Here is a 16,649-nt window from a genome sequence, read left to right on the forward strand (position 1 = left end):
GACAGTGGGCTGATTAAGAGCGTGAGCCCTACGGGGGACAGGGACTGTGTCCAACTTGACTAACTTGTATTTACCCCAGTGCTTAAAACAGGGCTCGGCACATAATAAGTACTTAAAAAGTATCATAATTATCAATATTATATAATATTTACATAGTATCCTTGTCTTCCAGGTCTTTCTTCTTAACAGTCCAGTCCAGCTGGAGAAACTCAGAGAGTCCGGAGGGCCGGGGGATGGGGAGGGGACCCTGTGCTCCACGCTCCGTCTCACCCTGGTATCCCCCGCCCCGCTGGGACCGTGGTGACAGGTGGCTTTTTGTCAGGGCTAAAGGAGCAGACTCCAGGTCAATCATCATCATCATCATCAATCGTATTTATTGAGCGCTTACTATGTGCAGAGCACTGTACTAAGTGCTTGGGAAGTACAAATTGGCAACATATAGAGACAGTCCCTACCCAACAGTGGGCTCACAGTATAAAAGGGGGAGACAGAGAACAAACCAAACATACTAACAAAATAAAATAAATAGAATAGATATGCACAAATAAAATAAATAAATAAATAAATAAATAAATAAATAAATAAATAAATCCAACGGAAAACGTCTCTCTCTCCCTTCAAAGCCTTAACGAAGCACCCGTCTCCACGTTTTGTTTTGTTGTCTGTCTCCCCCTTCTAGACTGTGAGCCCGTTGTTGGGTAGGGACCATAATAATAATAATAATAATGATGGCATTTGTTAAGCGCTTACTATGTGCAGAGCACTGTTCTAAGCGCTGCAGGCGATGCAAGGTGATCAAGTTGCCCCACGTGGGGCTCACAATCTTAATCCCCATTTTACAGATGAGGGAACTGAGGCTGAGAGAAGTTAAGTGACTTGCCCAGGGTCACACAGCAGTCATGTGGTGGAGTCGGGCATCGAATCCATGACCTCTGACTCCAAAGCCCGGGCTCTTTCCACTGAGCCACACTGCTTCTCAATTCCCCATCTTCCCCTCCCCACAGCACCTGTCTATATGTATGTATGTTTGTACGTATTTCTCTATTTATTTATTTATTTTATTTGTACATATTTATTCTATTTATTTTATTTTGTTAATATGTTTGGTTTTGTTGTCTGTCTCCCCCTTCTAGACTGTGAGCCCGTTGTTGGGTAGGGACCATCTTCCCCTCCCCACAGCACCTGTCTTTATGTATGTATGTTTGTACGTATTTATTACTCTATTTATTTATTTTATTTGTACCTATTTATTCTATTTTATTTTGTTTATATGTTTGGTTTTGTTGTCTGTCTCCCCCTTCTAGACTGTGAGCCCGTTGTTGGGTAGGGACCATCTTCCCCTCCCCACAGCACCTGTCTTTATGTATGTATGTTTGTACGTATTTATTACTCTATTCATTTTATTTGTACCTATTTATTCTATTTATTTTATTTTGTTAATATGTTTGGTTTGTTGTCTGTCTCCCCCTTCTAGACTGTGAGCCCGTTTTTGGGTAGGGACCATCTTCCCCTCCCCACAGCACCTGTATATATGTATGTATGCTTGTACGTATTTATTACTCTATTTATTTATTTTATTTGTACATATTTATTCTATTTATTTCATTTTGTTAATATGTTTGGTTTTGTTGTCTGTCTCCCCCTTCTAGACTGTGAGCCCATTGTTGGGTAGGGACCATCTTCCCTTCCCCACAGCACCTGTATATATGTTTGTACGTATTTATTACTCTATTTATTTATTTATTTTACTTGTACCTATTTATTCTATTTATTTTATTTTGTTAATATGTTTGGTTTTGTTCTCTGTCTCCCCCTTCTAGACTGTTGGGTAGGGACCGTCTCTATATGTTGCCATCTTGGACTTCCCAAGCGCTTAGTCCAGTGCTCTGCACACGGTAAGCGCTCAATAAATACGATTGAATGAATGAATGAATAAATTCTATTCTATTCCAATGTACTATTCTATTTATTTTGTTAATATGTTTTGTTCTGTTGTCTGTCTCCCCCTTCAGAAGGCCTTCCCAGACTGAGCCCCCTCCTTCCTCTCCCCCTCCTCCTCCCCCAGCCTTACCTCCTTCCCCTCCTCACAGCACCTGAATATATGTTTCTATGTATTTATTACTCTATTTATACATATTTATTCTATCTATTTTATTTTGTTAATACGTTTTGTTTTGTTGTCCGTCTCCCCCTTCTAGACTGTGAGCCCACTGTTGGGTAGGGACCGTCTCTAGATGTTGCCAACTTGGACTTCCCAAGCACTTAGTCTAGTGCTCTGCACACAGTAAGCGCTCAATAAATACGATTGAATGAATGAATGAATAAATTCTATTCTATTCCAATTTACTATTCTATTTATTTTGTTAATATGTTTTGTTTTGTTGTCCGTCTCCCCCTTCAGGAGGCCTTCCCAGACTGAGCCCCCTCCTTCCTCTCCCCCTTCTCCGTCCCCCTGCCTTACCTCCTTCCCCTCCTCACAGCACCTGTATATATGTATATATGTTTCTACGTATTTATTACTCTATATATTTATACATATTTATTCTATTTATTTTATTTTGTTAATACGTTTTGTTTTGTTGTCCATCTCCCCCTTCAGGAGGCCTTCCCAGACTGAGCCCCCTCCTTCCTCTCCCCTTCGTCCTCCCCCCTGCCTTACCTCCTTCCCCTCCTTACAGCACCTGTATATATGTATATATGTTTCTACATATTTATTACTCTATTTATACGTATTTATTCTATTTATTTTATTTTGTTAATACGTTTTGTTTTGTTGTCTGTCTCCCCCTTCAGGAGGCCTTGCCAGACTGAGCCTCTCCTTCCTCCCCGCCTCCTCCTCCCCCCCGCCTTACCTCCTTCCCCTCCTCACAGCACCTGTATATATGTTTCTACGTATTTATTACTCTATTTATACGTATTTATTCCACTTATTTTATTTTGTTAATCTGTTTTATTTTGTTGTCCGTCTCCCCCTTCTAGCCTGTGAGCCCACTGTTGGGTAGGGACCGTCTCTAGATGTTGCCAACTTGGACTTCCCGAGCGCTTAGTCCAGTGCTCTGCACACAGTAAGCGCTCAATAAATATGATTGAATGAATGAATGAATAAATTCTATTCTATTCCAATTTACTAGTCCATTAATTTTGTTAATATGTTTTGTTTTGTTGTCCGCCTCCCCCTTCAGGAGGCCTTCCCAGAGTGAGCCCCCTCCTTCCTCTCCCCTTCCTCCTCCCCCCCCGCCGTACCTCCTTCCTCTCCTCACAGCCCCTGTATATATGTATATATGTTTCTACGTATTTATTACTCTATTTATTTATATGTATTTATTCTATTACATTTTGTTAATACGTTTTGTTTTGTTGTCTGTCTCCCCCTTCAGAAGGCCTTCCCAGACTGAGCCCCCTCCTTCCTCTCCCCCTTCTCCGTCCCCCCGCCTTACCTCCTTCCCCTCCTCACAGCACCTGATAGATGTATATATGTTTCTACGTATTTATTACTGTATTTATTTATACGTATTTATTCTATTTATTTTATTTTGTTAATATGCTTTGTTTTGTTGTCCATCTCCCCCTTCAGGAGGCCTTCCCAGACTGAGCCCCCTCCTTCCTCTCCCCCTCCTCCTCCCCCACGCCTTACCTCCTTCCCCTCCTCACAGCACCTGTATATATGTTTCTACATATTTATTACTCTATTTATAAGTATTTATTCTATTTATTTTATTTTGTTAATCCGTTTTGTTTTGTTGTCCGTCTCCCCCTTCTAGCCTGTGAGCCCACTGTTGGGTAGGGACCGCCTCTAGATGTTGCCAACTTGGACTTCCCGAGCGCTTAGTCCAGTGCTCTGCACACAGTAAGCGCTCAATAAGTACGATTGAACGAATGAATGAATGTTGCCAGCTTGTACTTCCCAAGCGCTTAGCACAGTGCTCTGCACACAGTGAGCACTCAATAAATACAACTGGCTGAATGAATGAAGCAGCGTGGCTCAGTGGACAGTGCTTGGGCTTTGGAGTCAGAGATCAGGGGTTCAAATCCCGGCTCCGCCAACTGTCAGCTGTGTGACTTTGGGCAAGTCACTTCACTTCTCTGGGCCTCAGCCACCTCATCTGTAAAACGGGAATTGAGACTGTGAGCCCCACGTGGGACAACTTGATCACCTTGTAACCTCCCCAGTGCTAGAACAGTGCTTTGCACATAGTAAGCCATTATTATTATTATTATTATCTCCTCCGAGAGGCCTTCCCTGACGGAGCCTTCCTTTCTTCTTCTCCCATTCCCTTCCGCGTCGCCCTGACAAATTTAATCACTGGCGCCGGGTTTCCAGGCCAGGAGCACTGATGCCTGGCTCTACTCCCGGAGCACTGCCAACTTGTACTCCCCAAGCGCTTAGTCCAGTGTTCTGCACACAGTAAGCGCTCAATAAATACGATTGATCGATCGATTGATCGGAGCCGGCCTCTCCAGCTCCGGATCCCTTTATTTCCAGTCAGGTATTCCTGATTTCCCGGCACCCGCTGGCAGAGCCGGGGCCCGGAGCGGAGCGGTTGGTTTTGGTGGGTTTTCCGCGCGGCCTTACCTCCCGGTTGTCGGCGACCATCACCAGCTCCACGTACTTGGCCATCTTCTGCGTCTCCCTTTTGGGCTGCAAAATGACACGCTGATTCAACCTACAAAACTACAAACCTCGGCAGCGGGGCCCCATGAACGGACCAGAGGACCGAGAGCCAGGAGACCCGAGTTCTAGTAATAATAATCATAATAACTGGGGTGTTTGAGAAGCACCGGCACTGTACTAAGCGCCGGGGTGGATCCAAGCAAATAGGGGTGGACACAGTCCCTGTCCCACGTGGGGCTCACAGTCTCAATCCGCATCTTACAGATGGGGGAACTGAGGCACAGAGGAGTGAAGTGAGTTGCCCGTGTACACATAGCAGATCAGTGGCGGAGCCGGGATTAGAACCCACAACCTTCTGAGACCCCGGGTTAGGCTTTATCTACTAGTCACTTCACTTCTCTGTGCCTCAGTTCCCTCATCTGTAAAATGGGGATTAAGACTGTGGGCCTCCCGTGGGACAACCTGATCACCTGTAACCTCCCAAGTGCTTAGAACAGTGCTTTGCACATAGTAAGCGCTTAATAAATGCTATTATTATTATTATTATTACTACCCCATGCTCTTCGTTGCTACATCACTCTGCTCCTCCTGCCCCCCGCTACCGTGGCTCACTGGAAAGAGCCCGGGCTTTGGAGCCAGAGGTCATGGGTTCGAATCCCAGCTCCACCACATGTCTGCTGTGTGACCTTAGGCAAGTCACTTCACTTCTCTGAGCCTCAGTTACCTCATCTGTAAAATGGGGATTAAGACTGTGAGCCCCACATGGGACAACCTGATCATCTTGTATCCCCCCCAGCGCTTAGAGCAGTGCTTTGCACATAGTAAGCACTTAACAAATGCCATTATTATTATTATTATTATTTATTACTGACCTGCTGTGTGACTCTGGGCAGGTCATCATCATTTTAGACTGTGAGCCCACTGTTGGGTAGGGACTGTCTCTATATGTTGCCAACTTGTACTTCCCAAGTGCTTAGTACAGTGCTCTGCACACAGTAAGCGCTCAATAAATATGATTGATTGATTGATTGATCATTATCATTATCTTTATCATCATCATCAGTTTTTATTGAACGCTATGTGCAGAGCACTGAACTACGCGCTTAGGAAGCACTTGAGAAGCAGCATGGCTCAGTGGAAAAAGCCCGGGCTTTGGAGTCAGAGGTCACGGGTTCAAATCCCAGCCCCGCCAATTGTCAGCTGTGTGACTTTGGGCCAGTCACTTCACTTCTCTGTGCCTCAGTTCCCTCATCTGGAAAATGGGGGTTAAGACTGTGAGCCCCCTGTGGGACAACCTGATCACCTTGTATCCTCCCTAGCGCTTAGAACAGTGCTTTGCACATAGTAAGCGCTTAATAAATGCCATCATCATCATCATCATTAGAACTACAACAGAGTTCATCATCATCAATCGTATTTATTGAGCGCTTACTGTGTGCAGAGCACTGGACTAGTACAAGTTGGCAACATCTAGAGACAGTCCCTACCCAACAGTGGGCTCACAGTCTAAAAGGGGGAGACAGAGAACAAAACCAAACATACTAACAAGATAAAAGAAATAGAATAGATATGTACAAGTAAAATAAATCAATAAATAGAGTAACAAATACTTCCCTGCCACCAACGAGCTTATAGCCTAGAGGAGGAGACGGGCATCAATATAAATAAATAACTTCTATATTTTAAAGATATGTACATAAGCGGTGTGGGGCGAATATCAAATGCCCAAAGGTCACGGATCCAAGCGCAGAGACGAAAGGGAGAGGGAGCGGAGAAAGGAGGAAACTGAGGAAAGCCTCTTAGAATTAACTACTAAATGAGGCCTCCAAAGAACCTCGTGGTGGTGGGCTGTGCCCGGCCGTGCCCGGCCGTGCCCTGCTTTCAAATCCCGGCTCTGCCAACTGTCAGCTGTGTGACTCTGGGCAAGTCACTTCACTTCTCTGGGCCTCAGTGACCTCATCTGGAAAATGGGGATTAAAACTGTGAGCCCCCTGTGGGACAACCTGATCACCTTGTAACCTCCCCAGCGCTTAGAACAGTGCTTTGCATCATCATCAATCGTATTTATTGAGCGCTTACTGTACAAAGCGCTTGGGAAGTACAAATTGGCACATATAGAGACAGTCCCTACCCAACAGTGGGCTCACAGTCTAAAAGGGGGAGACAAAACCAAACATACCAACAAAATAAAATAAATAGAATAGATATGTACAAGTAAAATAAATAAATAGAGTAATAAATCTGTACAAACATATATACATATATACAGGTGCTGTGGGGAAGGGAAGGAGGTAAGATGGGGGATGGAGAGAGGGATGGGGGGAGAGGAAGGAAGGCGTTCAGTCTGGGAAGGCTTTGCACATAGCAAGCGCTTAATAAATGCCATCATTATTATTATTATTATTTAGTTTAGTGGGCCTCGTCTTTCCTGTTGTTTTCCTGTTTGATTATCTCACCACTCTTTCAACCGCAACTCCTTCAATCGTATTTATTTAGCGCTTACTGTGTGCAGAGCACTGTGCTAAGCGCTCGGGAAAGCGCAACACAGCTTGAGGCTGGACACTCCTCATGGGTCCTTCTCCAGTTTCCTCTCCCCACTTAATAATAATAATAATGGCGTTTGTTAAGCGCTTACTATGTGCACAGCACTGTTCTAAGCGCTGGGGAGGTTACAAGGTGATCAGGTTGTCCCACGGGGGGCTCACAGTCTAAGAGCCCGGGCTTTGGAGCCAGAGGTTGTGAGTTCAAATCCCAGCTCCGCCAATTGTCAGCTGTGTGACTCTGGGCAAGTCACTTCACTTCTCTGTGCCTCAGTGACCTCATCTGGAAAATGGGGATTAAAACTGTGAGCCCCCTGTGGGACAACCTGATCACCTTGTAACCTCCCCAGCGCTTAGAACAGAGCTTTGCACATAGTAAGCGCTTAACAAATGCCATTATTATTATTATTATTATTATTTAGTTTAGCTGGCCTCGTCTTTCCTGTTGTTTTCCTGTTTGATTATCTCACCACTCTTTCAACCGCAACTCCTTCAATCGTATTTATTTAGCTCTTACTGTGTGCAGAGCACTGTGCTAAGCGCTCAGGAAAGCGCAACACAGCTTGAGGCTGGACACTCCTCATGGGTCCTTCTCCAGTTTCCTCTCCCCACTTAATAATAATAATGATGGCGTTTGTTAAGCGCTTGCTATGTGCACAGCACTGTTCTAAGCGCTGGGGAGGCTACAAGGTGATCAGGTTGTCCCACGGGGGGCTCACAGTCTAAGAGCCCGGGCTTTGGAGCCAGAGGTTGTGGGTTCAAATCCCAGCTCCGCCAATTGTCAGCTGTGTGACTCTGGGCAAGTCACTTCACTTCTCTGTGCCTCAGTGACCTCATCTGGAAAATGGGGATTAAAACTGTGAGCCCTCTGTGGGACAACCTCATCACCTTGTAACCTCCCCAGTGCTTAGAACAGTGCTTTGCACATAGTAAGCGCTTAACAAATGCCATTATTATTATTATTATTATTATTATCATTATTTTTATTTAGTTTAGCGGGCCTCGTCTTTCCTGTTGTTTTCCTGTTTGATTATCTCACCACTCATTCAACCGCAACTCCTTCAATCGTATTTATTTAGCGCTTAGTGTGTGCAGAGCACTGTACTAAGCGCTAGGGAAAGTGCAACACAGCATGAGGCTGGACACTCCTCATGGGTCCTTCTTCAGTTTCCTCTCCCCACTTAATGATAATAATAATGGCATTTGTTAAGCGCTTACTATGGGCACAGCACTGTTCTAAGCGCTGGGGAGGTTACAAGGTGATCAGGTTGTCCCACGGGGGGCTCACAGTCTGAGAGACCAGGCTTTGGAGCCAGAGGTCAGGGGTTCAAATCCCGGCTCCGCCAATTGTCAGCTGTGTGACTTTGGGCAAGTCACTTCACTTCTCTGTGCCTCAGTTCCCTCATCTGTAAAATGGGCATGAAGACTGTGAGCCTTCCGTGGGATAACCTGATCACCTTGTAACCTCCCCAGCGCTTAGAACGGTGCTCTGCACATAGTAAGCGCTTAATAAATGCCATTATTATTATTATTATTAAATCCCCATTTTACAGATGACATAACTGAGGCCCAGAGAAGTGAAGTGACTTGCCCAAAGTCACACAGCTGACAAGTGGCGGAGCCGGGATTTGAACCCATGACCTCTGACTCCAAAGCCCGGGCTCTTTCCACTGGGCCACACACTTACATTCTAGACTGTGAGCCACTGTTGGGTAGGGTACTGTCTCTATATGTTGCCAGCTTGTACTTCCCAAGCGCTTAGTACAGTGCTCTGCACACAGTAAGTGCTCAATAAATACGATTGATTGATTGATTGATTGATTGATTAGATGGGGAGCTTCTTAAGGGCAAGGGACTGGTTCTAATCCCCTCCTGTGTATTCTGTCTCCAGGCTTAGAACAATATTCAGCACACACTAAGGACTTCATTCATATTATTCATTCAACTGTATTTATTGAGCGCTTATTGTGTGCAGAGCACTGTACTAAGCGCTTCCTACCCCTACTAATATTACATCAGACCACGCTGCCAACACATTCTGCTTGACAGTCTCCAAAAAAGTGCGTTGGCCTTTTTTAATTTCTGCTTTTCTATTTCCCTGTCTATCACTGCATCATTCATTCATTCAATTGTATTTATTGAGCGCTTACTGTGTGCAGAGCGCTGTACTAAGCGCTCATCATACTCGGCATGCTGCATTACGTGCTGGGGTAGATATCAGATGACTAATTTATAATAATAATAATGTGTGAGCCCACTGTTGGGTAGGGACTGCCTCTATGTGTTGCCAATTTGTACTTCCCAAGCACTCAGTACAGTGCTCTGCACATAGTAAGCGCTCAATAAATACGATTGATGATGATGATGATGACAACAATAATGATAGTAATAACTTCAGTATCCCTTCAAGCAGAAGCAGCGTGTCTCAGTGGAAAGAGCCCCGGCTTGGGAGTCAGCTGTCATGGGTTCTAATCCCACCTCTGCCACTTGACTTTGGGCAAGTCACTTCACTTCTCTGGGCCTCAGTTCCCTCATCTGGAAAATGGGGATGAAGACTGTGAGCCCCCCGTGTGGGACAACCTGATCACCTTGTATCCCCCCAGCGCTTAGAACAGTGCTTGGCACATAGTAAGCGCTTAACAAATACCACCGCTGTCATTATTATTATTCAAGGAGTAGAAATCTGTGCTTTCTGTCATAGAAATAATAATTATTATTAATATAACAGTACCAACAACAGTGATAGACTGTGAGCCCACTGTTGGGTAGGGACTGTCTCTAGATGTTGCCAACTTGGACTTCCCAAGCGCTTAGTACAGTGCTCTGCACACAGCAAGCGCTCAATAAATACGATTGAATGAATGAATGTTGCCAACTTGGACTTCCCAAGCGCTTAGTACAGTGCTCTGCACACAGTAAGCGCTCAGTAAATACGATTGAATGAATGAATGTTGCCAACTTGGACTTCCCAAGCGCTTAGTCCAGTGCTCTGCACACAGTAAGCGCTCAATAAATATGATTGATGATGATGATGATGATGATAAAAGTATTTGTGAAGAACTTACTATGTGCCAAGCACTTACTAAGCGCTGGGGTATCTACTACAGAGAAGCAGCATGGTCTAGTGGATAGAGCAGGGGCTTGGGAATCAGAAGGACCTGGGTTCTAGTCCCAGCTCTGCCGCTTGTCTGCTGTGTGTCCTTGGGCAAGTCACTTCACTCCTCTGGGCCTCAGTTACCTCACCTGCAAAATGGGGATGAAGATTGAGAGCCCTGTGTGGGACATTGGTTGTGTCCAACCTGATTAGTTTGTACATACACCAGTGCTTACTACAGTACCTGGCATAGAGGAAGTACCTAACAAGTATCATCATCATCATCAATCGTATTTACTGAGCGCTTACTATGTGCAGAGCACTGTACTAAGCGCTTGGGAAGTACAAATTGGCAACATATAGAGACAGTCCCTACCCAACAGTGGGCTCACAGTCTAAAAGGGGGAGACAGAGAACAAAACCAAACATACTAACAAAATAAAATAAATAGAATAGATATGTACAAATAAAATAGAGTAATAAATATGTACAAACATATATTTGTATCATAAATACAAAAAACCCCAAACCCACCATACATTAATAATAATCTTAACTGGGATCTTTTTAAGTTCACTCATTCATTCAATCAATCGTATTTATTGAGCGCTTCCTGTACTAAGCGCTTGGGAAGTCCAAGTTGGCAACATATAGAGACGGTCCCTACGCAACAGCCTCGAAGTCTATAAGCACTTTTAAGTGCTTATTATGTGCCAGGCACTGTTCTAAGCGCTGGGGTAGAGACAAGATAATCGGGTTAGACACAGCCCCTGTCCCACACAGGGTTGACAATCTAAATGGGAGGGAGAATGGATACATAAATATAGATAGATAATGTATATATGTAACAATTCTTATTATTACCGTGGTATTACGTGTTGAATATGTGCCAAGCACTGTATTATTCATTCATTCATTCAGTCGTATTTATTGAGCGCTTACTGTGTGCAGAGCACTGTACTAAGCACTTGGGAAGTATAAGTTGGCAGCATATAGAGACGGTCCCTACCCAACAATGGGCTCAAAGTCTAGAAGGGATTATTACAAATACAAATTATTACAAATACAAAGGTATTACAAATTGGAGTGGATATGTTAATAATAATAATGATGGTGGTGGATAGGTTAATAATGATGGTGGTATTTGTTAAGCACTTACTATGTGTTAAGTGCTGTTCTAAGCGCTGGGGTGGATACAAGGTAATCGGGTTGTCCCATGTGGGGCTCGCAGTCTTTATCCTTATTTTGCAGATGAGATAACTGAGGCACAGAGGAGTTAATAAGTGCTTTTAAGTGCTTATTATGTGCCAGGCACTGTTCTAAGCGCTGGGGTAGAGACAAGATAATCGGGTTAGACACAGCCCCTGTCCCACACAGGGTTGACAATCTAAATGGGAGGGAGAATGGATATATAAATATAGATAGATAATGTATATATGTAATGATTCCTATTATTACCGTGGTATTACGTGTTGAATATGTGCCAAGCACTGTATTATTCATTCATTCATTTAATTGCATTTATTGAGCGCTTATTGTGTGCAGAGCACTGGACTAAGCACTTGGGAAGTACAAGTTGGCAACATAGAGAGATGGTCCCTACCCAACAACGGGCTCACAGTCTGGAAGGGATTATTATAAATACAAATTATTACAAATACAAAGGTATTACAAATTGGAGTGGATATGCTAATAATAATAATGAAGATGGTGGTGGATAGGTTAATAATGATGATGGTATTCGTTAAGCACTTACTATGTGTCAAGTGCTGTTCTAAGCGCTGGGGTGGATACAAGGTAATCGGGTTGTCCCATGTGGGGCTCACAGTCTTTATCCCTATTTTGCAGATGAGATAACTGAGGCACAGAGGAGTTAATAAGTGCTTTTAAGTGCTTATTATGTGCCAGGCACTGTTCTAAGCGCTGGGGTAGAGACAAGATAATTGGGTTAGAAACAGCCCCTGTCCCACACAGGGTTGACAATCTAAATGGGAGGGAGGACGGATACATAAATATAGACAGATAATGTATATATGTAATGATTCTTATTATTACTGTGGTATTGTGTTGACTATGTGCCAAGCACTGTATTATTCATTCATTCATTCAATCGTATTTATTGAGTGCTTCCTGTGTGCAGAGCACTGTACTAAGCACTTGGGAAGTATAAGTTGGCAGCATATAGAGATGGTCCCTACCCAACAATGGGCTCACAGTCTAGAAGGGATTATTATAAATACAAATTATTACAAATACAAAGGTATTACAAATTGGAGTGGATATGTTAATAATAACAATGATGGTGGTGGATAGGTTAATAATGATGGTGGTATTTGTTAAGCACTTACTATGTGTCAAGCGCTGTTCTAAGCGCTGGGGTGGATACAAGGTAATCGGGTTGTCCCATGTGGGGCTCGCAGTCTTTATCCCTATTTTGCAGATGAGATAACTGAGGCACAGACGAGTTAATAAGTGCTTTTAAGTGCTTATTATGTGCCAGGCACTGTTCTAAGCGCTGGGGTAGAGACAAGATAATCGGGTTAGACACAGCCCCTGTCCCACACAGGGTTGACAATCTAAATGGGAGGGAGAATGGATATAGAAATATAGATAGATAATGTATATATGTAATGATTCTTATTATTACCGTGGTATTAAGTGTTGAATACGTGCCAAGCACTGTATTATTCATTCATTCAATCGTATTTATTGAGCGCTTACTGTGTGCAGAGCACTGGACTAAGCACTTGGGAAGTACAAGTTGGCAACATATAGAGACGGTCCCTACCCAACAATGGGCTCACAGTCTAGAAAGGATTATTACAAATACAAATTATTACAAATACAAATTATTACAAATACAAAGGTATTACAAATTGGAGTGGATATGTTAATAATAATAATGACGGTGGTATTCGTTAAGCACTTACTCTGTGCCAAGCGCTGCTCTAAGCGCTGGGGTGGATACAAGATTATCGGGTTGTCCCATGTGGGGCTCACAGTCTTTATCCCTATTTTGCAGGTGAGATAACTGAGGCACAGAGGAGTTAAGTGGCTTCCCCCAGGTCACACAGCAGACAAGTGGCGGAGCCGGGATTCGAACCCACGCCCTCTGACTCCCAAGCCGGGGCTCTTTCTAGTACAGTGCTCGGCACACAGTAAGCGCTCAATAAATACGATTGATTGATTTCCACTATGCCACGCTACTTCTCCCGAAGGTTGGACAGAGTCTCTGTCCCGCCCGATGTTTACAGTCAAAGTATCAATCAAACAATGGTATTTTTTGAGCACTGGACTAAGCGCTTGGGAGAGTACAATAAAATTGAATTGAGACACATTCCCTGCCCATAACAAGCTAGAGAGAGAGACAGACATTAATATAAATAAATAAAGAAGCAGCATGCTCAGTGGAAAGAGCATGGGCTTTGGAGTCCGAGGTCATGGGTTCAAATCCCATAGTACGCGCTTAACAAATGCCATCATCATTATTATTATTATTATTTAGTTCAGCTGGCCTCATCTTTCCTGTTGTTTTCCTGTTTGATTACCGCGCCACTCCTTCAATCGCATTTATTTAGCGCTTACTGTGTCCAGAGCACTGTACTAAGCGCTCAGGAAAGTGCAACACAGCATGAGGCTGGACACTCCTCATGGGTCCTTCTCCAGTTTCCTCTCCCCACTTAATAATAATAACGATGGCATTTGTTAAGCGCTTACTATGTGCAAAGCACTGTTCTAAGTGCTGGGAGGTTACGAGGTGATCAGGTTGTCCCACGGGGGGGGCTCACAGTCTAAGAGCCCGGGCTTTAGACCCAGAGGTCATGGGTTCAAATCCCGGCTCCGCCAACCGTCAGCTGGGTGACTTTGGGCAAGTCACTTCACTTCTCTGTGCCTCAGTGACCTCATCTGTAAAATGGGCATTAAAACTGCGAGCCCCCCGTGGGACAACCTGATCACCTTGTAACCTCCCCAGCGCTTAGAACAGTGCTTTGCACATAACTAAGCGCTTAACAAATGACATCATTATTATTATTATTATTCTCTGGGCCTCAGTTCCCTTATCTGTCCCCTGGGGGACAACCTGATCACCTTGTATCCTCCCCAGCGCTTAGAACAGTGCTTTGCGCATAGTAAGCGCTTAACAAATGCCATTATTATTATTATTATTATTATTATTATTATTATTATTATTATTCTCTGGGCCTCAGTTCCCTCATCTGTCCCCTGGGGGACAACCTGATCACCTTGTAACCTCCCCAGCGCTTAGAACAGTGCTTGCACATAGTAAGCGCTTAACAAATGCCATCATTATTATATTATTATTATTATTCTCTGGGCCTCAGTTCCCTCATCTGTCCCCTGGGGGACAACCTGATTACCTTGTAACCTCCCCAGCGCTTAGAACAGTGCTTTGCACATAGTAAGCGCTTAACAAATGCTATTATTATTATTATTATCATTATTATTATTATTATTATTATTATTATTATTCTCTGGGCCTCAGTTGCCTCATCTGTCCCCTGGGGGACAACCTGATCACCTTGTAACCTCCCCAGCGCTTAGAACAGTGCTTTGCACATAGTAAGCGCTTAACAAATGCCATCATTATTATTATTATTATTCTCTGGGCCTCAGTTGCCTCATCTGTCCCCTGGGGGACAACCTGATCACCTTGTAACCTCCCCAGCGCTTAGAACAGTGCTTTGCACATAGTAAGCGCTTAATAAATGCTATCATTATTATTACTATTATACATAAACTATACATTTTAAATACGTGTACGTAAGGGCTGTGGACTTGGGGGTGGCGTGAATAGCAAGTGGCCAAAGATCACAGACACAAGTGCAGAGATGCCGCAGACGGGAGAGGGGGAAGAGGAATCAATCAGGGAAGGCCTCTTGGAGGAGATTAATAAGGCTTTGAAGGTGGAGAGGGAGGGGTGGGCTGGTGGATATGGAGCTTGAGGGACTCCCAGGCCAGGGGGAGGACGTGAGAAAGGGGGAGGACGCGCTTAGTACAGTGCTCTGCACATAGTAAGCGCTTAATAAATACGATTGATTGATTGATTGATTGAGAAAGGGGTCGGCGGCCAGACAGACCAGATCGGGGCCCAGTGAGGAAAGCGCGCTAGAGGTGTGGAGTGTGTGGGCTGGAGTAGGAGACCAGTAGTGTTAATAATAATAATAATAATAATAATGGCATTTGTTAAGCGCTTACTACCTGCCAAGCACTGTTCTAAGCTCTGGGGGATACAAGGTGATCAGGTTGTCCCGCGTGGGGCTCACCGTCTTCATCCCCATTTTACAGATGAGGGAACTGAGGCACAGAGAAGTTGAGTGACTTGCCCAAAGTCACACATGTTGCCAACTTGTACTTCTCAAGCGCTTAGTACAGTGCTCTGCACACAGTAAGCGCTCAATAAATACGATTGAATGAATGAATGAATGAAGTGGCGGAGCCGGGATTAGAACCCATGACCTCTGACTCTGATCTCTGACCTCTGACTGTATATATGTATATATGTTTGTACATATTTATTACTCTATTTATTTATTTTACTTGTACATATCTATTCTATTTATTTTATTTTGTTAGTATGTTTGGTTTTGTTCTCTGTCTCCCCCTTTTAGACGTGAGCCCACTGTTGGGTAGGGACCGTCTCTATATGTTGCCAACTTGTACTTCCCAAGCGCTTAGTACAGTGCTCTGCACACAGTAAGCACTTAATAAATAAGATTGATAGATTGATTGATTGATTGATCTGACTCCCAAGCCCGGGCTCTTTCCACTGAGCCACGCTGCTTCTCTATGAAGAAGGATGGGGTTCATTCATTCAGTCGTATTTATTGAGCGCTTACTGTGTGCAGAGCACTGTACTAAGCGCTTGGGAAGTCCCAGTTGGCAACATATAGAGACGGTCCCTACCCAACAGTGGGCTCACAGTCTAGAAATTGATTCAGTACTTTATACCCAATGGTAGAGAGTTTCTAAGTAATAATAATACTAATAATGATGGCATTTATTAAGCGCTTACTATGTGCAAAGCACTGTTCTAAGCGCTGGGGAGGTTACAAGGTGATCAGGTTGTCCAACGGTGGGGAGCTCAGTCTTAATCCCCATTTTACAAATGAGGTAACTGAGGCCCAGAGAAGTTAACTGACTTGCCCAAAGTCACACAGCTAATAGAGAAGCAGCTTGGCTCAGTGGGAAGAGCCTGGGCTTTGGAGTCAGAGGTCATGGGTTCAAACCCTGGCTCTGCTAATTGTCAGCTGTGTGACTTTGGGCAAGTCACTTCACTTCTCTGTGCCTCAGTTACCTCATCTGGAAAATGGGGATTAAGACTGTGAGCCCCCTGTGGGACAACCTGATCACCTTGTAACCTCCCCAGCGCTTAGAACAGTGC

The 16,649-nt window shown here is 44.1% G+C and overlaps 1 protein-coding gene across 1 annotated transcript in view; it reads right to left on the bottom strand.

Annotated features, from left to right (window-relative positions):
• The window catches only part of ADAM12 (ADAM metallopeptidase domain 12), a 227,376-nt gene that overhangs the window by 96,765 nt on the left and 113,962 nt on the right, over positions 1-16,649 (bottom strand). The window contains exon 6 of the mRNA XM_038743975.1: positions 4,574-4,639. Within this exon, the coding sequence (XP_038599903.1) occupies positions 4,574-4,639 (66 nt within the window). The remainder of the gene's footprint in view (positions 1-4,573; positions 4,640-16,649) is intronic.

This window comes from Tachyglossus aculeatus, chromosome 3, assembly GCF_015852505.1.
Source record: "Tachyglossus aculeatus isolate mTacAcu1 chromosome 3, mTacAcu1.pri, whole genome shotgun sequence".
Taxonomy (NCBI): domain Eukaryota; kingdom Metazoa; phylum Chordata; class Mammalia; order Monotremata; family Tachyglossidae; genus Tachyglossus; species Tachyglossus aculeatus.